The following is a 27,897-nucleotide window of genomic DNA, read 5'->3' as shown; positions in this document are numbered from 1 at the left end:
AAGCTTTCTTGAAAAAGGAAGTACTTTCATATGGTTACATCTTCCAAAAGGGAAGGTGTGATTTCAGTTGATTGGAGGAGGAGATAGAAAACATAGTTTGTAAGTTGTGTATGTGTGTTGTGTGTTGTGTGTGTGTATGGTATGTATGTGTATGTGATGGAATCACAAGTGCAAGCATTACTCTTTTCCTTTGCTTAGGTCCTGGGGATTGAACTCCGGTCCTCAGGTTGCAACGCAAGCATTTTACCAACTGAGCCATCTCCCCAGCCTGAGTTCTGAAATCCTAAGTCTCTAATATTTTAGCTAGTCATTAGGCTCCATGCAAACACAAATATACATTATACAAAGATACACTACAGTAGAAATGCATTCACACACAGTGTGCAGATTCCTCTTTCCAAATGAACTCTACCTTAACTATTTACAAACGTGTACAGTGTTTATGATAAAAGTCATGTCTAACAAATGAGCTCTTGTATAGTCTAATGTATTCAGGATGAACATATAAGAAACTGTAGATGACTTATTTCTGCATCTGATAATAATTTAGACATGCATGAAGATTTTCCAAATAATTGAAGGGGGAAAACATCCGAACTTCCTGTCATCTTCCAGAGCCAAAGACTTTGAAAATGAGACAAGAGAAATAACTTCCTTTTCCTCTGCAGGCGGGGGGTGGTGGTCCTCTGTGTACTCTTTAACAGTGATCTAGAGAATGCTATCCGCAGTAAACTACCCTTTTTGGTAAAGGATATTCTAATTCATTGCACTAATAAACTACTACTGGTTAGGAACCTTCATCATATTACATTATCCTTAAGATATGCATACTTGGTTTATTTATTTCAAGATGCAATAGTACTTATTTCTTGCTATTATTTAGTCTCTGGGAGTTTATAAAATGTGTCTTTGTTTTTTTTCTCTGTTATTTTGAAATTTAAATTGGCCATATATAGGATAACCTCAATTTTATTCCTCCTTCCAGACTAGGCTCTTTTCACCTTTGGAACATCTGACTTCCAAATGTGCCAGAATGTTCTGAACTCGGAGCTCTGACAGACAGAAGTACCTGGTGGGGATGGGGCAGAGGGGCGCGCTCCCATGGTAATAGGGTTGTCTGTGCCTATCTCTACCTAGAAGAGAACTCTATGGGTTTTGTATTCAACTAGAATGATTTAAACTTCGCCAGACCATTCCGAGATGGAAATTGAAAATAGAAAACACATACCCAAACAAGATGTAATTGCAATCTTGGCTGAATTATAGGGTGGCATATAATCAATACTCAAAAGACAGAAATCTGTACCCTGGAGGGGACAAGGAAGGCAGTCACCATGTAGAAGACATTGCCCAACTGAACACAAGCACCTCAAAACATGTTTTCTTTGGAAACCTGAGAACTGCTTGTCTATAGCAACTTTTCTTGTTTCTGAAGAATGTCTTAATATCTATCTAGTTCTGATACTTCCCTTCTTATGTGTCAATCTACAGTCCTACTAACTCTATCACAGACTACGTCTGCCAGGCACAGCCCTGCGATTCTTTGAACTATTCACCTTGTGATGCACCAAGATCCCCTCCCTTCCACTAATCCACCTAACTTTCTTCCTCCCTCCTTCCTTCTCTCCTTTCTTCCTTCCTCCCTTCCTTTACTTTCTTGTATTTTGTGTTTCCTAGCTCAGATCATTTACCTCTTCCAACTTGAAAATAGCCCTCTGCCTTCCATTCTGAATGATGTTTTCCGTACACTTTCATTCTGCCCTGCACACTTCAAGTCTATTTTGCATACATCTCTATGTTCTAAGGTTTCTCAGAAAACCAGGCAGACATAAATGCAATACATTTGAGGCTAGTAGTTTTGTAATGTATTTGTCACTTGTGAAAGGTAATATTGGTCATTGTATACTCAATAATACAGTTACAGTATGTGGTAGGCCAATGGCAGCCAGGCAAGTTGTGGTAATTAGTTTTGGAAACTTCATTTATTTACAGATTTTTTTAAAAAAGGAAAGTTTAACTTATTTTATGTGTATGTGTGTATGCACCTCTGAATGTATACCACTTGCATGTCTTGTGCTTTCAGAAGCCAGAGGGTAGTATCAGAGCCTCAGGGACAGAAGTTACACTTGTTTGTGAGCAACCCACGTGCACACTTAATGGCTGAGCCATCTTTCTAGAATTTATAGTTCCGAAAGTAATGGCCATTCAAACATCTTCCAACATCCTCACTGGTCCTCCCTCGTTCCTCATATAAAGAATCCCATTTACTTATACAACTCTTTAAAGGAACCAGCATAGCTTTGGGTCATAATAAGTTGTTAGGAGTGAGGGCACATACAAGAGTTAAGGACTTTTATAGATCACCTCTGATTTGAAAACAACAAAACTTTGTATGTAAGTGCCTAGCAGACGTTTAGAATGAGCTTACGTTCTTTGGCTATCACAGGTGGTATCCTCACACTAAGCAAAGGCAACCATTCCTTTCACCTGTGAACGTCAAATGCAGCTTGTGTTGGGGTATAAGATCTAATTGATTGTTAACCACAGAGAGCACTACCTTTAGGAATAAACGCCAGCAAAATGGGAAAACTCATAGAAATGGTGGGTAGACTACTGCCTGCCACTTTGGAGAGAGACTTCCCTAGACATCAAACCTTGGTTCTTCCTCTTAGATACATGACTTCATACAAACTATTTTATACTTTGTCACACCTGCTGATTCTAGATGAGAACTCTTCTTCTCGAAGAGCAGATTCAGAGAATAGGAAGGATAAGAAAACAGAATTGCAAAGACAAAGGCCCTGATGAAGTGAAAGTGGCTGCTTCTCTCAGTTCTGAGCAGTGGGTGGTACCTGCTTACTTCTTCTTAATGAGTGAACAGACCATACATATTATCAACTCAACACAAGACAGGCATCAATATCACCCACCAGGCATGGAAATCTTGTGAACTCCAAAATAAACCCAGAAGAGAGACCTAAGGAACAAAACCAGCAAACAGGATATAAGCTATAGTGGACTTTTGTTTTTAGATATTTGATTTGATTTTTAATTATATGTATAAGTGTGTCTGATGGGTAGTATATGCACATGAGTGGAAGTGTCCTTAGAGGCCAGAAGAGTCAGCTGGAGGTGGAGTTAGAGGCATCTGTGAGCTGCCTGGCATGAGTATTGGGAACTGAATTCAGGTCCTCTGCAAGAGCAATCTATGTTCTTCATCCCTGAGCCATTCAAGGTCAGGTCCAAGAAAATATGTGGGTTTGAAGATGAAAGATTCTTGGAAGATTATCCACGACGCAGTGAAACAGAATGAAATGGAACTTAAGTCATTGCATCAGCCGCTGGAAAAGGAGGAAGCCCCAAAGAGCAGGCATGAAAAGCTGTGCAAAATCTGAACACGTTCTACAACTTTAGGACAAAAATAAAACCCAGATGTATACAAAGAATAAATAAAACCAGAGGTAGAATAATAACAGGGAAGGGATCAACTAAGCCAACAATTTAGTTCTTGGAAGAGTGGTGTCTTAGTTAGGGTTTCTATTGCTGCGACAAGACACCATGACCACGGTGAGTCTAATAAAGAAAACTGGGGGCTCCTTTTCACTTTCAGAAGTTCGGTCCTTTAGCATCGTGGCTGAGAGCAAGTTGGTTTGCAGGGAGATGTGGTGCTGGAGCTGAGAGTGCCACATCCTACAGGCAACAGGAAGTCAACTGAGACTCTGGATGGATGGTATCCTGAGCATAGGGGACCTCAAAGGCCTCATCCAAGGCCTCATCCAAGGCCTTCCTCCAAGGCCTCATTCACTCCACCAAACCTCCTAGTAGTGCCTTTCCCTATGAGATCATGGGAGCCAATCACGTTCAAACTAGCACAGGTGTTCACCACACAGAAGCAGAACTCTCCTTACGAAATCTCAAACTGGACCTGCTTTTACCCTTCCTCTTTTGGGGCATGTTCTTTGATGTTTTCCCGCTGGCAGAAACCCTTGCAGACTTTTCCACGGGCCATCTCCTCCCCAAGTCATTCAGACATATCACACCATGAATGGGTTTTGTTCTAGATCTAGATAGAAATTGTTCTATAGACCCCAACTGGCTCAAAGTGGCCACAATTATGTTTTCAGTACCCGTGAAGATGAGGCTACCCTGAGAACATGGATCGAGATAAACATGATGACCGTCTGGCAACAGTAACATTACTGGACAGTGGGAGTAGAGGATAAGTTTGAGCACGGTACTGAGCGTGTGCCAGACAGCAACATTGAAGGAAACCCATCAGGGCTGGGGGTGTGATTAACAAAGATTCCGGGAAAGATCAAGGAAGGAAAGGGAAGGGAGGAAACTGTCATGGAGGAGCTGTTTCTTTTTCTGTCCATGGAGCACTGAATGACATGCCTGAGGAGAAAGGGATCTAGAAGTCTTTGCAGTGGATAAGGCTGGATCTGAAACAGAAAAGCAGTCTAAGCTGGCGTCAAAAGGTTTACCATTGCAAGGACTCATCTGGTGTTTACACGGGCAGGCTCCCCCATCCTTCTCCTTCTCCTCAACAAAAGCACTTCTCATAGTAGAACCTCTATGTCGTCGATCAATCCTTTCTCTACCTTTATGACACCCTGATCTACCTACTGACCTTCCTGGGAATCTCCAGTGTCTCCTCCCATATCTGAGAACCCCAGGGACGACAGAACTCTGAGACCTTTTACCTCTACCTCTGGAGCTACTCCCAGACTTACCTCACTGGCCTTGCCTCCCTCTCTGACTCCATCTGTAACTCCTCCTACTCTTCCTTGGGCACTCCACGAAGGCTACACCCCCTTAGATTTCTAGTTAGCTTTTCACCTTGTCCTGGGAAAATGAACTCACTTCTGGTGCCTTCACTTAGACCCCTGGACCTGCCACTCTTGATTCCTTCCCTTTAGTTCCCTGGCTGAGCTCAGAGGCATAAGTTCTCCCAAGCAATTGATTCGGTGTCCCAAGGCAGATGGTACAAGTGCAGCCACTATTGAGGGAAAGCCACAGCGACCATCAGTACCAAACCATAGATCACTAAATCCACGCAGAAATAAATTGGTTGCTACCCACCACATAGAAAGTGGGGCTAGAGAAAAAAAAGACCCCCAAGGAAAATGTAGTTCTGCTGTGCCCCTGGCTAGATTGGCCCTGTCTTATATTTACTAAGGATGCTGCATTTGATGCTTTCATAAAAAGATTCCAGAACAGCCTTCCTCAAAGCAGGGGTTTATGGAAGCAAAAATGGCTTTCTATTGAGCTTAGATGAAAGTGTTATTCCCCCGTCAGGGTACTTTTAAATTTCAGGGCAAGGCAGAGCCTAGGGGGTGGCTCTGTTTGTAAGATATGACACAGACAAGATATTTTGTTCTGAAGAGCATGTCATCACATGTTCTGTTCCTCCTTTCATCCTGCTCCCCTGCCCTCTGCCCTCCCACCCAGTGGGTCTTTAGAAAGATGTGATCAGGTCTGTTCTTTGTTCTGGTCTCACTTTGTATATGGTAAGTACCAAGTAGAGATTTCTGAAGAACCAGTTCATTTCACCTTAACCTTTGTGATGAAGTGACTTTTAATATTTGCTTCTAAACATTTATCTGATTTCTCTTACAGTGAAATGGTTCACAAGGTCATTTCCAATAAAGTAGAATGTGCAGGAGAAATGTTGAATTCCTTGATTAAAACTATTTTTCATTCATCTAAACTTTGAGTGTTTTGTGGAAAAAAAATGTTCTCTATTAAAATAAAAAAGAGAAAATAATGTAATGCAGGAATGCTGAAGAAAGAAAGAAATTTAATCTTCAGCTATTTGAGATTAAAAACATGTTCATTTGAGATATAGAGAGCTTTCCAGTTTTAGAAAAATCGATTAAAATGTCCCAAGTAGGATATGGATATGCATGTATAGGATTTGCATGTTAAATATTTAGAGTTCTTCCACAGAAATACGATTGGAATGTATAGCATCATTGCTACCCTTTGACTCTAAAGTATTCATTTCCTTAATGCCTATAATCTGTACTAACTGATGGAGACGTAGCCACATTGACATTCTGCTTTCCACATTGCTCTTTTTAAATGGCACCCTTCTCCTCGGTGCTTCCGGCCCACTCCACAAAGATGTGGTAGGAAGAACAGGTCTTTGGGTACCACAGTTATCCAGACCAAATTGATGGCATCAACCTCTGAACTCTATGGGTTTGGACAAGTATTCTTCTTTGAGACTTGGCTTTCTTTGGGTGTAACCATACTACACTGCTAGATTATTAAAATAAAAATAACACTTGCTAATAATTTACATGGGAGCCACAAGTGGAAAACAGGTAATCATTTTATTTTCTCATTGTTTATTACTTTTGTCAACTCATCTGCCTTTTCTCTCTTCTTGGAAGCACCTGGAATGAAAATATTACCTTTGTAAGTGGCATTCTAAATCTATATATAAATTGCAGAGGAGATGGCTCACCTATAAAATTTGAGATTTCTAGAGAAAATCTCTCATTTTCATAACTGTATGTAAGCAATGCTTTTATCCAGACATTTGCATCTAGTGATATGAGGATCAAGGATCATTTCCTTTGTAGAACAAAGGCAGCTCAGAATGCACTCAAGTCGGTTCTTCATTTGGTTTACCCCCAGTTTCTTCTGTATTTCTCCAATCTTTCAACAATCCACTAAAAGAAATTAGACCGAATACTAAATGGCCCAGGGTAATTTCCATCAAATATGATTTATTTAGCAATCATGGGTAGTAGGAAATACAGAGAGTTACAGCATAATAAAAACACAAGAATTGTAGGCTGTCATGTGAAAAATGCAAAGTTCTGGTTAAACAAAAAGGCAGATGAACTTGCGAGTGTAGGGTCGGTAGCTGTGACTGAAAACCAAAGCAGTTGCAGCAGCCTATGGAGAGAGACAGTCCTGCCTCACAGTGTGGCCCCTCACACCACTATCTGCAGAGGGACAGCACATGAGGCCTTCAGTCTGACTCCTGCTTATTAGCATCCAGTAGGAGTGGTCCTCCAGAGAGAACGAGAAAGAAAGGAGTGCGGAAGACCAAAGGCAGAATAGGAAACACGGTAGGGAGAGTTGGGATAGGAAGAGAGGGAAGTGGGGAGGAGAGCAAGTGTGCCAGGCAGTGTGAGGGCTCTGAAGAAGTGTGTCTCCCCAAGTCCCCTGCGAGTCAGTCACAGTGACCTATAAGTCACTTGGACAATGTGGGTAGCACACACACACACTGGCCAATGGGCGTCTCCTTCTGTGTATATTACCCAAGCACAGAGATTAAAGGAACAAAGTGGATGTGTTTTCTATGCCACGAGGGGAGCAGGGTTACAGTTTATTCTTCCCTCTGGAGATTCTAGCTTTGCTTAAAGACAACTGGCTCAATTAGGAACAAGAGTAATTAGATTTCTTGGACTCTCGGATTCTACTGTAAAAGCAGAATATTTTCTAGATGGCAAATATATAGATTTTTTAAAAAGAAGACATTAAGAGCAATAGTTACAGTTTCTCCATAAATAGAAATTAAAAAGTCCAATTTAAAGGACAAAGGCTGCCATGATGCACATTTTCTATAAATCTTGTCAACACATTATTATAGATCGATTTTTACTGCTGACACTTAAAATATCCATTACATTATAATGTCTATGATACAATTCAATTATTTAGCTGTGCTCAGCACAAGATTTGGACAATACTAACACTAAGAGTCTAATTCACAGAACATTCAAAAGCATTTTATACAGTCTACACACAAATATATCTTAAGTTACAATAATGCATACTAAATATGCATAGAGAATATGGCTTACACATTAAAATAGATCTAGGTTATAAAGACCCTCACTACTTAGGCTTAGAAGCTTCTGGTCAGGTCCTTCTCTGAAATATTGCTTAGCCTTGTGGAACCTGGGGGAATGCCGGTGCAAGAAGCAACTCATTAGGATGGGCAAACCCTGCTGCACATCATTTAATTGACTCTTGATTATTTCCATCCAATTTCCACCGTTCATGAAGCTCACAATCCAGGAAAGGTATGGACAGTGAGGAACTACAACATCCTATCAGGCTTAACCGTTCTTGTTAGCCGAAAACAAGTGAAGGCCCTTAGGGCGAGGAAAGGCTTCACACATGCTCAGGCAAAACACGGCCAAGAAGCAGAGCCACGGAGGGCTGCAGTTCATTTCTGTTCAGCAAAATTAAGAAGTCACATCAAATAATGTAAGCTATACAGAAAAGCATGAGTTTCCATTTCCATATACACTTCTGAGCACGAGTACACATACCTACAGCACACACGCACACACTTACACATACACACGCTTACAGACACACACACACATACAGCACACACGCACACGCTTATACACACACACACACAAAATTCTCTCTCTCTCTCTCTCTCTCTCTCTCTCTCTCTCTCTCTCTCTCTCTCTCTCTCTCTCTCTCTCTCCCCTCTTATCCGTTGGCCTGTAATATATTTTTATATCCTAATGGGATCAAGTCCCAGAAGGGAAGCGCTGTTTTCCCTTCAAGTGCCTGTCTCCCGCCATGACTGATGCTCCTTGTTACATCGAGAGCAAGCTGTGACCTGCAATGTGACCACACGCAAGGGGTACACATTAGTGCTTTAAAACCACAGGGATGGTAACAGGGTGATCTTCCGTCTTCAGCAGAAGGCGGCACTATTGCTTCCCAGCGGTGTACATCCAGTCACTGTGTGGCAGCTGTCATGGTCAGTTCCTGCGGGGACTTCACAAACAACCGAGCAACCTCGATTCTCCTGTTCCCGTGCCTTGCGAGGAAACCCCGTTTTCCATCGTTTTGGGTTGGTTTTGACTTGGTTCTCCGTTTAAACCGTAGCAGCACACTGAGTGACAAATGCAAGAAGTGCGTTGGGAAATGGCTCGCCTTCCGCACAAGTTGAAAGTGATAAACCTTTGAAACTGTTCGACTTTCAGTCTTAAAGATTTCTTCTCTGACTTGATTGAAGATGATTGAATTAGGGATGGAAAACAGTGGCAGAAACAGTGGCCAGAATCCTAGTCACAATCCACGGGTACTTCTTTGCGCATTTATTAGACTGAAATTTATGCTCTCATTCCTTACAGAGAAGTCCACTAAAATGGCCTGAGCCAATGTATGTTCAAAGAAGAGACTATAAGGTTTTTTTTTTTTTTAGAAAGTCAAGGACTTTTCATGGGTTTTGTGCTGCTTTCGTTTCCCTGAAATAAAAATCAAAGGAACATGAGATCAGAGAAGGGATGGGAAGGTAGGCTGCGTAGATACAAAATCTCAGATCACAGAAATAAACTCAGGAAATATAGTTACAAGTTACAGTAAATACTAATGTACTATATTCTTGAAAAATATTGAGGGCAGCTTTTCCCCAGCCACCAAAGAGCGACAAGTGTGGGAGGGTTATACATTTAATATTTAGTTCAATGTAATCATTCCATGAAGACTATAGACTTCAAAACAAGTTACATGCAATAGATACACATTTGGGGAACTAAAAGTAAATCAGGGAAGAATATAGAGCTTCATTTAATCTATGTAGGTGTCAGTTACTGAGTGGCAGTTTCACGTAGGACTTATATACTCTATAAGAAATAAGAGATTTAGCATTTTGAATAGTTATTGGTTTATCTGAATTATAATTCCTTCCTAGATCTGCTCTGTAGGCCTGTGTGTTTGCAGTGAGTCTTTTTCATACACCAGTCATTTCAGGGAACACCCTCTTGGCTTGCATTCCCTATATACGTTTTGGGAAAACGTTCATAAATATTGCAGACCTGTACCATAAATGTTTATAAAATGCTGACCCAAAGGTTTTCAGTCTTTTCTGTGTGCATGTGGTGATATATAATAAACACTTGGTTACAAATGTCCTATAGGAAAAGAGTCTTGCTTTTTTTTATAGGAAAAAAATATACTTTATTTGTTTTTTTATGATAGTTACATCCCAACAGAACTTTTTGTTACTTAAAACATCTATAATAGTCTACTGTGTTTGTTTTCTCAAAAATATAATTTAAAGGTCCTCTCGGGTTATCAGCAGGACCCAATAATTCATCTTTTTAAAATAATACTTTTATTAATTCTTTGAATGAAATGTTTTTAGACCCTATTCACCTTAAATGGCCAGGATCTCTAAAGGTGAAGGGCGTGCAATCTGTGTGGAAAGTGTGGAGAGCCGTTAGAGCTGTTACCAGCAATGTTAAGTAGAGAAATGCTAAAGATCCACTTGGTGATTTGATTTATTTCCAAGCTTCATCTATAAAACAGGAATCACAACCATCATGGGATGCTTGACATAACATATATAAGGTTTTCACCAGTGAGAGTCTTCACACAAATATTGAAGAATTTATCTTAAAAGCCAAATCACATTTTAACTGTTTCAAGCCTGCATCAGAAGAGGCAATGACAACATCTCACGGGTGGGGCATGTCATCTTCAGCATTTTCCCTTGCCCCATTACTGTACGGACACCAATCAATACTTATAACACTTGGGATTTGTTTCACATGCATTTATTGTAAACTTTAAGACATCTTCTTTATATACACTACCCTTTTTCATTTTCTGTTTCTTATGTGTCCTTCCAGGCAATATTTTTTTAATGGTCATTAATATTAGTATATCATCTCCTTTAAAATTCATATTTCTACAGCATCATTCCTAGAGTTAGCAATTTGGCAGACTGAAAGCAAGTCCTACAGGCCATTTCTAAAAACAAGTACCATCACAGTCCATAGGTTTCTACCAAACATGATATTTGTGTTTACCATCAGGAACATAGTCACATTTGTTGTATAAAATAAAAATAGAAATCAGCATATAAACAGTTCCCATATGTCATATAAAAAGTAAATCTATATCTTCTCCCACTGTAGGGATTTCTTTACTGGAATCTTCTTCATAAACCCTATAAAATATTGCTTATTAGCCTTAAAGTATTAAGACTCTAATCTCAGTAAATAAAAATTGTGTTGATGGTTTTTAAAATCTAGTTGATCAAAAAATCTCTAAAAGCCCAGAAGAATATTTAAATGAGGTCCTGTGTCTCTAATGTGACTCTAATTAGGTTTTTTTTTTTTACAAAGTAAGATTACCTCTTATGTTTAAAACAACTGAACTCTTAAAGTTTGTTCAGACTTATGGATGGGTGTCAGCACATCTTTCTTCAACATTTCCTAAGTCTTCCGAGTTCTTATGAAGATCAAGCTCACCTAAAACATCAAACAAACAGGCAAGACAAAATTATCCTCTGGGGGAAAAGAGCTTACTGCCAGCCGATAACACTTTGTGAAGCATTAAAGACTGGGCTTTAAAATGCATTTTTAGTGCATTTCTCCAAAGACGTGCTTATTCTTTTCAGCTTGGAGGTTTGCAGAGTACAAGAACCTGTCTTCCAATGGTTACTTAACCTTTGAAGTTGCAGCGTCGTCTGGGAACACAGAAATGAAATCCATGAGAGAAGCATCTATTAAATCACACACAGAGCTGCATTATTTTTATGGGTATTTCTTTTACTGAAACTAATTTTAAATAAATGCTAATGAGAAATATCTTTAACCATTTACTGCTATGAATTTAAAACAGATTAAATGGATATGAGAGACTAGTGACATTTCAGATAAAATAGTCTGCCCAAACAACTTTTTGGAATTTATTGTCTTAGAAATTTATATAAACTCCAGCTTTATATAAACCATGAAGATAAGGAAAGCATTAGCGTGCAAACTATTCCAGTGCTTCCTAAGACACTGAAGAGAATAGATCAAAATTAAAGCTATGAAGTTTGAGATAAACATAAATAGATCCCCAAGTACCTCCCGGACCAGCACCAGTGCAGTACTGTTTACACTCATTAGACAGGACAGGGCTGTAGACTGACTCTTTATTCTGAGAGCACACAGGTGATGTATCCAGATACTTCTCACTAAGGACCCTGGCTGGATACTTCACCCCAGCCTGTCCACAGAACAAGAACAGGTGGCTGCCTAACATACTCCCAGAAATTTGATGCTATATTTCCAGATCTTGTTATATTCAATATGTTCACGTGTAACCCTCTCGATGCATTTGCTCCCATAAAGCACTTGAGGAAAGCCTTTGTCTTCTCTCCAGTGGCTCACTTAACTCTTCACTCTCTTGGGTAAGATTAGATTCCCAGTGTACTCTGAGCTGCAGACTCCTTCCAGGGAAACTCTCTTCCCTTGATTTGGAGGAGGAGGAAGCAATTCTATAACTCCATTATAGGGATCTCTTGCATGGAAGTTTCTTCATAAACCCATTTCTATTTTCAGCAATTTAATATTTCATTTATTTAAACAGAGACTAAAAGGTTTATAACTGGGTTCCGTATCTTCTTCGACATTGTTACTCACGGCTTCCTTTGCTCTCTGACATTTATAATCTTGGAGCCTTGATTTAAACTTCAGACTTAATATTCTGTTATTTAAGAGCAGATTAGAAAATAACAAAGCTGACTTTAGTAGAAAAGAAGAAATGACAGTGAAAAGAACGTACAGACTTAAAGGAAAGTGACATAAATATTTATCTCATAAAAAATTGGAGAGAACATTTTACAATGTGTAAGGACACTAAATTCTACTTTTCCAAATAATCTTATCTCTAGAGATCTTATCAGTAAGGAAAAATGGAAGAGGGGTTAAATAATAGAAACAATGCAGCAATTTTAAAAAATCTCAAAATGATGTGTAAATAACATCTTAGAGACATTCTGTGTGTGCAATAGAAAATTAATAAGGAAGTATTATGGCCAAGTCCATACTTTGGTGACACCAAAGAAGTATCCCTTTTCCAAACTGTAAGGTTCTGGTGTTTACACACATACATACACACACACACACACACACACACACACACACACACACACACACACACACCGCTGCCAAGTGATTTCATATAAGCTTGGCTGCTTGTGAAAATTAGTGGCCTCATTCATTTCCTTTGTAATTCACTTGGATATTTGATGTGTAAGTCACTCTTAGGCATACACTTTGGCATCATCCTTTTGGGAAGAAAGAAATGACTTGTGAACATTTGTTCCCTCAGAGATAATTTTAGATAACCTTCTGGTCTGTGTAAAAGATCTGGGAAATCATCCATAGAATCAAAGCTTTCAGACTTTTTAATATAATCTGGGCCATCCTTATAGTCTGACCAAATGCATATACTTGCTTTTAAAATAAAATGTATGTAGATGGAAGTTTCTATCCTGCCTGGTTCCCCAGCCATTCAGTCCCAAATAAACAAACCATTTAGAAATGCTGTGGGACAATGCTCTTATACAGTGTAAAGTTTTTTTACTTGTATTAGTTTAATAAAATGCTGATTGGCCAGTAGCCAGGCAGGTGAGGCAACCAGACTAAGAGAATTCTAGGAAGGGGAAAGGCAGGGAGTTAGTCACCAGCCAGACACAGAGGAAGCAAGATGAGAATGCTGCACTGAGAAAAGGTACCAAGCCGTGTGGCTAAACATAGACAAGAATTATGGGTTAATTTAAGTTTTAAGAGCTAGTTAGTAATAAGTCCGAGCAATAGGCAAAGTGTTTATAATTAATATAAGCCTTGGTGTGTTTCTTTGGGACTGAACAGCTGCCGAACTGGGTGGGACAGAAACTTCCATCTACGAATGGCACCCTAAAGTTTGGCAAGAATTTTCACATTAAAGCCTGAGAAAGCTTAACAAAATGACTTTAGACAGACAAGAAAATAGTTAAGCTCAGCCTCTTGGGTAACTGTCTTTTTTCAGTAGGCTCTGTTTGCTAGAGGCAAGCAGAGATGTGACTCCTTTAAGAGAGGCTTCCTGACTCAGCTTTAATCTCAAAAACCTCATAGCTCCTTTAAGAGGCCCTGACACCAAACACACAATGGTGTTTATGAGCATTCAGCAGTGTGCTTCTTGGTGGTGGCAGAGACCTTGAAATTCCACAGAGTTGTGTCAATAAACATGGACCCCACCTGTACCTCTGCCATGAAGCTAGACTCTCAGAAAGCTAAGGAATGGGGCACAGCCAGCTTCCAAAGCCACAGTTTTAATCCTAGCTATGCTGCTTAGCAGATTTAAGACTAATGAGCTCAGAAAAAGATAGAGATATTTAGTAAAGACATATTCAGATGAAAACAACTCTAAACAGTTACAGTGTGGCTTTAAGAGCTGGCTGATAATAAGCCTGAGCTAATAGGCCAAACAGTTTATAATTAATATAAGCCTCTGTGTGTTTCTTTGGGACTAAACAGCTGCCAGACTGGGTGGTACATAAACTTCCATCTACAAATATATAAATGAAATACATATAATTCAGATAGAATTCCATTTATACAAAATATCAGCACAGTAAGGGAACATAGTGACATAGTGGTCCTACATGTTCCTTTTTGGCAGTTCTGTGAATGAAAAGGACTAACTGTAGTTCTACTCTATAGATGATGTTGAAGTAATAATGACATCAAACTAAACTTCAGGATACGTCATTAAATATATTATAAAAATATTTATGATTTCTAGTTATGACAAAGATGTTACTAATATTTGCATACAATGTAGCCTACAAATGACATGCACGATAATTTGAGTTTAAAGCTAGGAAAAATAAAATATATGATTCAAATTATAAAATAATCTATAAGATTCTGTAAGTAACTCTAGGTTAAAATATTTTCTCTGTAGAAATATCCTTCATGGGTTGTTCAAACTATTTTCAGAAGCCACAGGTTACTAAGCAAATATTCCAATGCAAAAGTTCAGGTTGTACCTTGAGGTGTTGGTCAGAGAAGTTCTTAAGCAATTCAGGTAAATGTCAGTGCTGTTGGTTTCCCAAAAGAACTAGATCATACGACCTTATAGATGAAGATGAGAGACAGTTTTGTTTCAGGATGAAAAAGAAGAGGGGTAACTAAGATGGTGACTCCTTCTTTACTGGACAATGTTCATGGTACTAAGAGGTTTGCTGTAGGCTGAGGATGGAAAAGAATCATCAATACTCTATTCACCTGTGGACCCTGTATGCTACACTACCAATGACCAGATAAGGTGCTATAGTGGCAACTTATCATCATGGTAAAAGCATGTTATGACTGTAATTGAGATGCACACCACAGAAGTAAAATAAGTCGATCCTGGGGGACCCAGAGTAGTCAATATATCCGCAATATGACATCATCCTTGGAAGGTGGTGGATAGTGGGAGATCAAACATCTCATTAGAAAAAGTAGACCACTGGGGTGTGCCCTGGAAAGACATGCATTTTCCCAGCTTCCTGTCTTTATCATTAGGCATGAAGTCATCAGACTGCAAGATGAATCAATTAATTAATTAATTTAGGTATTTAATGTGTAAGTAACTCTTGGGCATATAATTTGACATCATCCTTTAAGGAAGGAGGAAATGACTGGGAGCATTCATTCCCCCAAAGATGATTTTATTTTTTTTTTCTTTTTCTTTTTTTTTATGGTTTTTCGAGACAGGGTTTCTCTGTAGCTTTTTTAGAGCCTGTCCTGGAACTAGCTCTTGTAGACCAGGCTGGCCTCGAACTCACAGAGATCCGCCTGCCTCTGCCTCCGAGTGCTGGGATTAAAGGCGTGCGCCACCACCGCCCGGCTCCAAAGATAATTTTAAATAACCTTCTCAGTAAGGCTGTCCTATGTAAAAGAACTTGGAAGCCATCCATGAAATCAAAGGTTTCAGGCTTTTCTTTTTTTTTTTTTCAGTTAAAATAACAAATCTTTTTTTTTTTTTTTTTTTTTTTTTTTTTTTTTTTTTTTTTGGTTTTTCGAGACAGGGTTTCCTTATAGTTTCTAGAGCCTGTCCTGGAACTAGCTCTTGTAAACCAGGCTGGTCTCAAACTCAGAGATCCGCCTGCCTCTGCCTCCCGAGTGCTGGGATTAAAGGCATGTGCCACCACCGCCTGGCTAAAATAACAAATCTTTGTATTTCATTTTTTCAGTTCACTAAGCTTCATATTTCATTCATTTATTTATTTATTTATTTATTTATTTATTTATTTATTTTTATTGTTAGAAATTTCCACCTCCTTCCCACCTCCTATTTCCCTCCTCCTCCCTTATCTCCCCTCCCCCTACCTTTCCAGTCCAAGGAGCAGTCAGGGCTCCCTGCCCTGCGGGAAGTCCAAGGTCCAACCCACTCCATCTAGGTCCTGGAAGGTGCGCATCTTAACAGACTAGGCTCCCCAAAAGCCAGTACATGCGGTAGGATCAAAACCCAGTGCCATTGTTCTTGGCTTCTCAGTCAACCTTCATTGTCCACCACGTTCAGAGAATCCGGTTTGATCCCATGCTTTTTCAGTCCCGGTGGAGCTGGCCTTGGTGAGCTCCCCTTAGACCAGCCCTACCGTCTCAGTGGGTGGGCGCACTCCTCGCGGTCCTGACTTCCTTGTTCATGTTCTCCCTCCTTCAGCTCCTCATTTGGGCCTTGGGAGCTCAGTCCTGCACTCCAGTGTGGGTCTCTGTCTCTATCTCCATCCATCGCCAGATGAAGAAACTAGACTTTAAAATGCTAATTAACCCAATTAAAAAATGGGGCACTGAACTGAACAGAGAATTCTCAACAGAAGAAGTTCAAATGGCCAAAAGACACTTAAGGTCATGCTCAACCTCCTTAGCGATCAGGGAAATGCAAATCAAAACAACGTTGAGATACCATCTTACACCTGTCAGGCTTTTCTAATATGATCTGATCTCTCATTATAGTCTGAACGAATGTGTATTCTTCTTTTTAAAATAAAATATATAAATAAAATACATATAATTCAGAAAGAATTCCATTTACACTAGAAAACAATATCAGTGTGGTGAGGGAATATAATGACACACCGTGTCACGACAAGTACCTCCTTGATATTCTGTGAATGACCAGGACTGCATATACTACTACCATGTATTTCATGTTACCTCAGCTTAAAGTAACAATTTGATTGACCTTGGGCTAAAATTGCTGAAATAATGGCTCAATAAATTTTCCTTTTTTTTTTTTTTTTTGGTATGGGAGTGAAACACCAACTGACAAGAAAACTGGTATCAGAGAAGGGGAGCCAGGGTTTTGACTCTTCCTAACTATGTGAGTTAGAAGATTTTAGCACCGGTTTGTAAGGGTGAGTTTGGAACAGTGCACAGCTACGAGATGGAAAATATCTACAGTGCTGTAGGTAGACATCAACGAGAGATTCCAATGAGAATTTAGAAAATAAAATGCCCACAGGAATAAAGAACGTAAAGATTACTCAGGAGCTTTCAGAAGGAAATAAACACTCTTTGGTGAATGGTAATAGAGACCATATTTCAATTAAGTTTATGCCTTTAGATCTTTGACTTTGCTCAAGATACCCTCAAGACACCCATCTTATTCTATTGCCTCAGTACACTATATTTGGTAGTGATAGCTTATTGTTACTCTTATTGCTATTATTATCCCTCTTCTTTCTCATTAATTTCTCCTTTCTCTTAATTTTTCAGAACTGAGGATTGGCTCATGCAACACTGTGAGAACGTGTCTGCATTCTGGCCATGCCCTAAGATTTTGTACAAAACTAACTTTAAAAATGGACAGAAGAAATTTCAGTGCATTTAGACTGTAGTTTAAATGTTGCTAGCTGCTTTTGGCCACTTTACAATGAAAGTTAGAAACAAAAAACAAATTTGAAGGAGGATGAAAACTTGAAAATTTCCCATTAAGGAAAATGTGGTTGCTAAAGAGATAGTAAAACTAGAAAGCAGACAAAGAGCTTGGGCTATAACTGAGAGACAGAGTGCAGAACTAACGTATACAAGGCCCTAGAGCCAATCCTCAGTTCTGAAAAATTAAGAGAAAGGAGAAATTAAGGAGAAAGAGGAGGGATAATAATAGCAATAAGAGTAACAATAAGCTATCACTACCAAATATAGTGTACTGAGGCAATAGAATAAGATGGGTGTCTTGAGGATATCTTGAGCAAAGTCAAAGATCTAAAGGCATAAACTGAATTGAAATATTTATTGAACATTAAAGGGTGTTCTTCTAGCATGGGGTGACCTAGGGAAGCATGTCACCTGGCTCATCACTCAGGTACTCAGAACCTTCTGCAGACATGGTTCATGGGACCCTAGTTATTTCCTAGCTGATAGCAAATCTCTGTATCATCCATATGATGATAGCTTTGTGGGCATGAAGAACCATGGAGGATTGGCAAGGGCATACAGTGCATAGCAAGGTTGGAGTCCTTAGGCGCCAACTCTCAAAGTATAACATGTGAAGCTGTGAGAATGAAAATCAACATGCTTTGAAGACTCCAGGAAGTTAGATACGTGAATAACATGAAACATGCTAAGGCAAGTTTGAGACAGTTAGTAGAGACCATTCCAAAGAGAGGTCAGTGATGTGGAAGTCCCCTCTGTATGTTGTGATTACCATTAATGAATAAAGAAACTGCTTTGGACCTATAGCAGGGCAAAACTTAGGTAGGTGGGGAAAACTAAACTGAATGCTGGGAAAAAGAAGGGCGGAGTCAGAAAGAGGCCATGTAGCCCACTGGAGACAGATGCTGGGAACTTTAGCTGGTAGGCCACAGTCACGTGGCGATACACAGATTAATAGAAATGGGTTAAATTAATATGTAAGAGTTAGTCAATAAGACACTAGAGCTAATGGGCCAAGTAGTGATTTAATTAATACAGTTTCTGTGTGATTATTTTAAGGCTAAGCAGCTGGGAACAAACTAGCAGCCTCCTTACTACAGGTCAAATTACGAAGGGTATAAGAACAGGGCTTTACACATTTAAATGTGTGCTTCAGAAACCACACATAGAGCTATAAAATTCAGCAATTTTCCTGTTGGGTTTTGGTTTTGCTTTGGTTCTAGCCCTTTCTTTTTTTTATTCACAATGCATCATTCCTTGGAATGACAATATTTACCCAATGCCAGTGTATATTGGGAACATGTAAGCTTCTTTCTAAACTTCATAAGAACTAATGGCAAAGTTTACTCTGACTCTCTAAGAAGATGGACAGCCAGGGGCTGAACACCTGAAACTGAGCCAAAATGAATCTTCCGCTGACGTTATTTTCTCCAGAATCTTGTCACAGAGATGAGGAGCCTGACTAACACAAATATGTCATTTCATAAACTGTTACACAATATTCAACTCAATTAATTGTCAAATTGTCTTAATATTGAGTTCTGGATAATAACCAAGACTATTGGCAATAGCCTGTAATATTTGAGGGTCCAAGATTTCATAGACCAAAAACTCAAAAAGAGGTAAATCTTTCCTGATTGTGGGGTTTTATTTGACAACACGTGGTGTGTAATTGGAGCATTGCCTGTGTTGTATGGTACCTCCATTGAAACTCATTTTGTACGTGTATGTGTGTATATTTTAGGAAACTTCCATAGTAGTAAGTTTCCATAAGGCTTTTCAGAAGGGCTTTAGTGTTAGCTGTCCCTTCTCCATATCCTCTTCTACTCACCCCTGCCTTTGATCCTTTCTGTTCCATTATTCCTCTTTATTCCTTTATACCACTGTGCTCTGTCTCCCCTCTTTGGAAAGGTTCTTCCCCCCATATCCCCTTACTATTTTCCTAACCTCTGCAGGTATTTCAAACGAAGGACATATCTAGAGTGTCAAGGCTACCATCCACACGTGAGCAAGAGCATGGAAGGTCTGTGCTCCTGGGCCTGATTTAGCTCACTAATGGTGATTGTTTCCAGTTCCATCCATTTACCTGCAAGTTTCACCACATCATTTTTCTGAACACTGGGATATCATCTCTTTGTGCAAATTCATCACATTTTCATTACCCATTCATCAGTGTAGGACTTCTGCACCGTTTCCATTACCCGGCTAATCGAGCAGCATGGGACGTTTGTGAGCACGTGTCTATCTCTGTAGTCCTTTGGCAATGTGCCCCAGAGTTGTACAGCCTGATCACATAGTGATTGCACAGTAGGTCTCTTTCATGACTTCCATAATGGCTGTGTAAGTTTACACTCCCACAGCAGCTGCCAGTGCTAACAAGCTCAAGCCAGAAAAACACCCCAGTATGGGGAGAAGGGAGGTTGACCCAGGGTTATGGCATTTGATAGCAGCCGGGAGAGTCAGTTTTCTTTAAGGGTGTGATTCCCTGGTAGCTCAACTATGCTCCTGAGAAGACTCCCATGCCCAGGAATGTTTGGGAATCACATATTGGACTGGACACTTAATTTTTATCAGAATAATGATAGATAAAAATCGAGTCTGAAAGTTGTGCTAATTTTTTTAATCTTTTGTCTTTTTTAGGCAGAACAGTTGTTCATGTTACTGGTTTTACCTGCGTCCATCTAAATTAGTTTCAGGAATTGAAACTTGGAAATAAAAATGTGCAAAGGCAGGAAACATTTTGGCTGTGCTGGAAATACTCTGAGGAGCTGACTTTTCTATTTAAATTTTAGTTTGATAAATAAGCAGAAACATTCAATTGTTGTTTACTTAGGAAATGCCCAGTTGTATCAATGTAGCAATCTCCGTCTGTGCCCAGGTGGAGTCTGGTGAATATAACAGACAATCCTGAAAAAAAAAAAATCACTGATGTGACCTATTCTAAATAGGAGCCGTGGAGCCATATTCTCCTCCATATTCCAGAAGAGCTGGAAATGTATGTGGAGGGGCATAGGAATCATATCTTTAATTTAAGAGGCATAGCAGAATTATGCAAACTTAATTACTAAATTTGCCTATTTGCTGCCATTTTAAAAGTTAAAAAAATGAGGGTTTTGATTTCAGAGTGGCACTTAATAACACATTACTATCATAAGGAACCAGTTTCCAAACTGCTATACTTACATCAGAATATAAAAGTCAATGATGAGTTCACATCCGTAACTTTACTAATTATCTACAGCCTATGGTATTCAATTTTCTATAGAGTTCTAGGTTCATATATTTAAACATGCATGTGTGTGTATGTATGTGCATATCTGTGCCTTAGTTAGAGTTTCTATTGCTACACAAAATGCCACGACCAAAAGCAAGCTAGGGAGGAAAGGGTTGATTTAGCTCACACTTGCACACCGCTGTTCATCACCAAAGGAAGTCAGGACAGAAACCTGGGGGCAGGAGTTGATGCAGAGACCATGGAGGGGTACTGCTTACTGGCTTGCGTCCCCTGGCTTGCTCAGCCTGCTTTCTTATAGAACCTAGGACCACCAGCCTGGAGATAGAGCTACCCATAATGGGCTGGGCCCTCCTTCATCAATCACTAAAAAAAGAAAATACCTTATAGGTCAATGTCATGGAGGCATTTTCAACTGAGGCTTCTTCCTCTTTGATGACTTTAGTTTTGTTGAGTTGACACAAAACTAGTCAGTATATGTGCACATGCGTGTGTTTCTCTCTCTCTCTCTCTCTCTCTCTCTCTCTCTGTGTGTGTGTGTGTGTGTGTGTGTGTGTGCAATTTCTTGCGACAGGGAAAGTAGAGGTCACAAGACAACTAACGGGAGTCAGGTCTTTCCTTACATTATATGGGTTCTGGGGATCAAACACGAGTCTTCAGTCTTGTCAGCAAGTGCTCTTACCCACTGAGTCATCTGACCAGGCCTAGGTCCATGTATTTTAAGGGAAACTCCCAGATGAGTACAGTAATGATATAGTTAAATTCAGAAATGTTTATGAGTAGTTAATACATGATAGCCTTTCTATCTTAGGTTCTTGATGAACTCTATTGTACTTTAACACAAATGCATGGGAAATCTGGGCAAGAAAAGGCACAAAACCATGAGTTGGTAAGAGTAACATGCTAAGATTAGTAAGCGGAGCAACAGCAAAGGCAGAAGTCACAGAGGGTTTCCACTGTTGGCCAAGTCTTTGCCTAGTGAGACTTCTTTCCACTTAGTCACGGGTTTCATTTACCCAAAGTCTCATCCATATGTAGGGCAGATCTGAGCCTTCCACTCCAGCGCTGCCCACTGCTTCACAAACCTGAAGATGCTGCTTACACAGGCTGACTCCCGACCCAAAGGGTCTAAATGTACACTGCTTTGAAAGAGCAAGAGTATTGTTAGTTGTCTGGGGAAAAAAATGTAAAGTTTCAGGATGAGAAGTATGAAATAAATGTGGAATTTTTCATTTCCATGTTAAGAAAATCAAAAAAGATTTCAAATTCAGTTCTCTAAAGAAGAAGGAGCAGTTTGATAGCCAGAAATGAGAGCAGCGTTTCGTTAAAAACAAACAAATGCTTATATTTTTGGTTGTGAGTCTAGCCTTTAATGAGTCTAGCCATCTTGTGCAAGCAAAGAAAAATTAAAAATACTTATTAAAACAGACAACGCAATGATACTAGGATACACACTTTTCTATTTTTATTCTTATATGAGGTTACTTGCTGGCTATTGCCAGTCTCTAGTTCAATCTGTTATTTAAATTCAAATATATAAATTATTTGTATTGAATTCATGTGTGGGTCCATGTTGTGTGCATTGATGTACAGACTCGAATGTGGATAATTATTGTAAACTATATCTTACAACTTTTTTCCTGGCTTTATTATATAAAATTTCTATTTGGTAATGGTTTAAACATATAGTTTAATGAAACATTTTTTTTTCTCTACTTTTTCAAATATCTGTGCTTTAGATGTAATTACCAGATGAAGGATTCCCCTCGTATTCTTGGTAGTCATGTAATAAAAGCATGTAGAGTGCAAAACAAACAAACAAACAAACAAATAATAAACCAAACTAAAACAAAACGCCCAGGATTCTCTTTTCACTAATGCTCCTGGCTGTAAACACTATAGTAAAAGTAAGCTAGAAAGTACTTAAGAAACTAACAAACAGCCGGGCGGTGGTGGTGCACGCCTTTAATCCCAGCACTCGGGAGGCAGAGACAGGTGGATCTCCATGAGTTCGAGACCAGCCTGGTCTACAAGAGCTAGCTCCAGGACAGGCTCTAGAGCTGCAGAGAAACCCTGTCTCGAAAAAAGAAACTAACAAACAAAAATACAAGACTCACACAAGTCCTCTGCCTTCTAAGGATGTCAAAGTAAAGAAACAAAGAGATGCCAGCGTGAGGAGCAGGTATCCCAAGACTCGCGCTGCTATGGGAAGTGGGTCCTCAAGGTTGAAACCCATACATCTCTGCTTCTCTGTACCCAAGAAAGGAAAACGTGCAAATGCTCTCATTTTTGTTTTGACAAATTCTTCAGTCCTCTGCTCAGACCAGATCACCTGTTGCAGACCTCCGTGATCTGGAGAGGTAACATGGTGTGCTCCTAACTTGGGAGATGGAGATTCAGGAAAGTGTATGTGTCGATTTCCCCCAAATTTTAGTTTTTTTTTTCTTCCTCTCCATCTTCTTTCATCTTTTATCTTGTGAGAGCTAAAATCACATACAGTCATTATGAGACTGGGATACACAATGCTTATCATGGAAGACAACCTCAGCAACCCCTGGTGGAATGCCTGATCCTAACTCTAGCAGCTGCCAGATGGACCTCACGCTAGTCTGTAAACGTTGCTTGACAGATTCACACACGACATGCAATTGAAACTATAGGGTATCAGCCAAAGTTTTGCTTTTATAGCTGTTGTTTCTATTAACTTTGTTTAATGTCTCAAATCTCAGAATATTTAGAAGGTTGGAACCTACGTATGTGAGTCGTCTGATGAGCCAAGAGAGAAAGCTGTCCTATCCCCCAGCTACCCTACACCTTAGCTGAGGAAAACGCTTGTGCTTTCATAATGTTCCTCCTGTTCCGTTTATTTATCTCTGGTGTACAGATTCTTACCTAACTTTGCTGACTATGGGGAGGGATTGGTTGAAAGGATGTGTGAAGAGTATATATATATATATATATATATATATATATATATATATATATGAGAGTTTCTACTTCTGAAAGTGGTTCTCTGACCTCCAAAGGCTCTGTCACTTGTAGCCACACATGTTACACACACACACACACACCACACTTACTAGAAATAATAAAAATAAAATGCAATTGAAATATTTTAAGGGATTTTTTAAGACTAACTTAGCTAGTCTTAAACTAAGTTCTGTGCTGGCGGATGATTCAAGACCCAACCCAAACTGTGTTAAGTCATTCTGCCCTGGCCATTCATTCTCACTAGAATATAAATTATAAACATTACATGTATGATATTTTCCTTTTAATTTTCATGAATCATTTCAATGGTAGGGAGTGGTAAAGCCTTTTCAGAGGGAAGTTGAATTTATATTAAAGATAAATTTCTGAAGTCTGCGCTTCCTTTCAGAAATTTTAGAAAGTGCACTTTTGAAGTGGAACTATCCCGGTCGTCTTACAGAAGACAGGACAAAATTACTGGTCAGTTGCTCAGAGAACATTTATTGCCACTCACTGCATCATCTCAGTCGACAAAGGTGTCACAGCATCCTATGTGCGCCAGCATTTGAAGGCGCAAAGATGGTGGTCAGGCCAGGGCCATCAGAAAATGCACAGCTGTTGTGTCTGGGGTTTCTGATGTCAACTGAGCAATCTGCAAAAACTGGAGCCCCTTTCTTACTCAGGCCCCGGTAGACTTCCAGCAAGAATACCAAAACTGCTAAGTCTTTTGATCAAATTAGAGCTGTCAGCACACAGGAAGATTTACCTACTGATGGTTACTGAGGAAAAAAACAGGATGCTCCTGTGGATTTGATCTGGGTTCTGGAAAAAAAGGGTACTTATTTTAACAATCTAGAGAAAGTGTGAAGGAATAATTTAAAAAAATAAACTGTGATTAGTTTTATAAATTAGTCACACTTTTAGAGTCTACTGTGATAAAATTATAAAATCAAATACAATCAATATTTTCTTAATTTTCAGTATATTTTGCTTTTGCTACTGGAACCATTCATGACTCTTTTTTTTTAATGATGATCTTCATATGATGTGAAAAAAATAATTTTAATCAATTTTGACTCAAGTAGACATCTTCAGAATCAAATAAGAGGTGATCATGAAAGACATTAGTTTTATGCATTGATGTTACTATACCTGTATTTGGAAATTAAATTATATAAAGAGATAATATTCTGTCTGAAAGCCACTTTAAAAAATGATGTGAGGAAGAACTTGTTCATTTTTACTATAAGAAAATCCTTTTCCCACTAATCTTACTTACTAACACACAAACAACAGAGTCCTCACGGAAATCCAAAGCTATGGGAACTGATCTATTATATTGATTTAAACCCAACTTTCAGTAAGATATTTTGAGAAAGAGGTTGAGTACCCATTCATATTTTCCCATTATAGTATGTTGCTATAGAGTTCTATTTTAGTGTGTGATTACCATGATGTCTTCCATTAGTTACTCTGCCTAAGTTACATATTAAGATGTGTAATGAAGGCTTGGAGCTGTAGTTCAGTTTTTAAGAGCACTAATTGCTCTTACAGAGGACCCAGGTTCAATTCTTTGTACCCAGATGGTGGCTCATAACCGTCTGTAATTACAATTCCTTAGAATCCAAGGCTCTCTTCTGGCAGCAGGCACACATGAAGTTCACAGGCATACATCCAGTCAAAACACCCATACACATCAAAACAAAATTAAAAATACCTGATAAATATGGACCCATATAATAAAATGTAGTAGACAGAGGATTAGGAGTTATGCATGCCTTCAGGCCTATTGGCTATTGGAGGCTATTTTCTGTAGATGGAGTGACTGTATACCTACACGTATAAAGTTTAATTGGTGACTATTAAGTATGCACCAAAAGGCTGGATTGACAAGAGATGGCACTGGCTCACGAAGGCTCTAATGTCAAACATGGATCAGTTAGTTCATTGAGACCATTTCCGCAGTTGGTCAGACCCTACTCTAGTCTACTCTTGAGTTCATTGCTGAATGGCAGCAAGACCCTGTTGGAAGTGGGGTTTTTGTTTCGTTAGATGGATTAAGATCAAGTCCAGAACAGATTGGCTTTGATCAACTAAGGGATGTTAGAGACAGAGGGGGGGAAGAACAAAACAGAATGTTGAGTGAAAATCTAAAGGTTCTTATAGAGAGCAGAAATGAGAGTGCATGTATATTTGTGTACACACAACTATGAACATACATGCATGTGTGTTTATGTCTGTAGTGTTCTCTGAGGTATAAAGTTGACAAACTTCCAGTGTACTTATAACTAATCTAGCCACCGGGATATGACTTAATTACTCTCTGATCAACAATGCAGCTTCCAGTCTGCCTATCTCTTCCTCATTTCCAACTCGTCTACGCCATACCTTTCCACGAGCCCCTTTCCAGCCCAGCAGCGGTCCAAGGCCACACGAGCTGTGTGAAGCCTTGTTTGTGAGCATTATTCATATTCACAATGCAAAGCTAGAGGAAGCGACTATCCTTGAAGTGTCAGAAAACAGCAAATTCAGATATAGAAGAAGTCTTAGGGAATGTCCCATGCATTCAACTTTCTCTTTGGCATCCATCAGTTGGTTCGGGGAGGCCTTTTAGTGAATAGAAAATGCATGTTACCAAATATTGAGGGGTGCCAGTTCCTTTGTGTGGATTCAGGATTAAAAAAGAACTAAAAGCAATTTTCCTCAAATTATTCTAAAAAAAAAAAAGACAAGGAAAGAATGCTTCCAAATTCTTTCTGTGAAGCCAGCAGTACACTTAATACCAGACAAAGACACACACAGAAGTCTAGATCAGTATTCCTGGTGAACATAGATTCCAAAAAATATCAGCAGAATACATTTAAACCAAATTCAAGAACACATCAAAGCTCACAAATTGACTCCATCTTAAATACGTAGGGATATTTCAACATGTATAAATCAATAAATATAATTGATCACATTAATAGACTCAAAGACAAAGACCACATGATCAATCACCACATCATATATAGAAAAGCCCTTTTAATATATCCAACAATGCTTCATGATAAAAGTCATGGATAATCTAGGGAGCTGGAAATATATCTCAGCATAATAAAGGTAATAACACAACAAGCTTCCAGCCAACATTATGTTAAGTGAAGAAAAGTTTAAAATATTTCAAGGAAAATCACAAATAAGACAAGGATTTCCACTTTCTCCATTCCTATTAAATATCTTAGCTAGAACCATTAAACATGAGGAGATAAAGGAAAGGAAAAGTTGATTTGGTTTTACACATTAATGATCCTAAATGTTCTACCCCAAACCTCCTACCTCTGATAACATATCCAGCTGAGCACTAGGATACAAAATACACAATATTCTTCTTCTTTTTCTCTTTGTTTTGTTTAGTTTTGTTTTTGGAGACAGGGTTTCTCTGGAGCTTTGGAGCCTGTCCTGGGACTAGCTCTTGTAGACCGAGCTGGCTTCAAACTCACAGAGATCCTCCTGTCTCTGCCTCCTGAGTGCTAGGATTAAAGGCGTGTGCCACCACTGCCCAGCTTATTCTTCTTACTATTATCAAATGTCCACCCCACTAAAAGAATAGCCACACATCCTCCTAAAATTGATCAGCTCTTAGGTAGTGCAGAAAAAAAAAAAAACAGAGCCTGGGCAGAGACATACGATGTTGAGAAATGGTGGACAGATGAGGAGGACATTTTTCTTCAGGCTAAATGGATAAATTTAACACAAACTGAACATTCTGGAATAATAGAAAGCATTTTACTTTAAAGAATGCCTCATATTTTAAAAAGTCTACATACAGCAATTCTAGACAGTTATATTCAGCTCCCTAGAGAAGACTTCCTGGATGAAAGCATTCTTTTAAGGGGTGTGTAAATACTAACTCACTTCATTACAATGAGTGCTTCCCACACTGGAACCCAGGGACTTACAGGTTTTCCCTGCCCAGGAGTAGCGGGATGGTCTGGAGTTCTGAAGATGGGCTGAGATATGAGGAGTGATCTGATGCTG

General features: G+C 39.2%; 1 protein-coding gene across 1 annotated transcript in view; it reads right to left on the bottom strand.

The window, feature by feature from the left end:
• Positions 1 to 8,380: 8,380 nt before the first annotated feature.
• Pde1a (phosphodiesterase 1A) overlaps positions 8,381 to 27,897 on the bottom strand; it is a 170,410-nt gene continuing 150,893 nt past the window's right edge. The window contains 2 exon segments of the mRNA XM_038336392.1: positions 8,381 to 9,236; positions 11,130 to 11,246. Of these exon segments, the coding sequence (XP_038192320.1) occupies positions 11,173 to 11,246 (74 nt within the window). The 3' untranslated portion in view covers positions 8,381 to 9,236; positions 11,130 to 11,172.

This window comes from Arvicola amphibius, chromosome 7 (genome assembly GCF_903992535.2).
Source record: "Arvicola amphibius chromosome 7, mArvAmp1.2, whole genome shotgun sequence".
NCBI classification, from domain to species: Eukaryota; Metazoa; Chordata; class Mammalia; order Rodentia; family Cricetidae; genus Arvicola; species Arvicola amphibius.
Note: the sequence above shows the minus strand (reverse complement) of the source record. Positions and strands in the feature narration are given on the sequence as shown.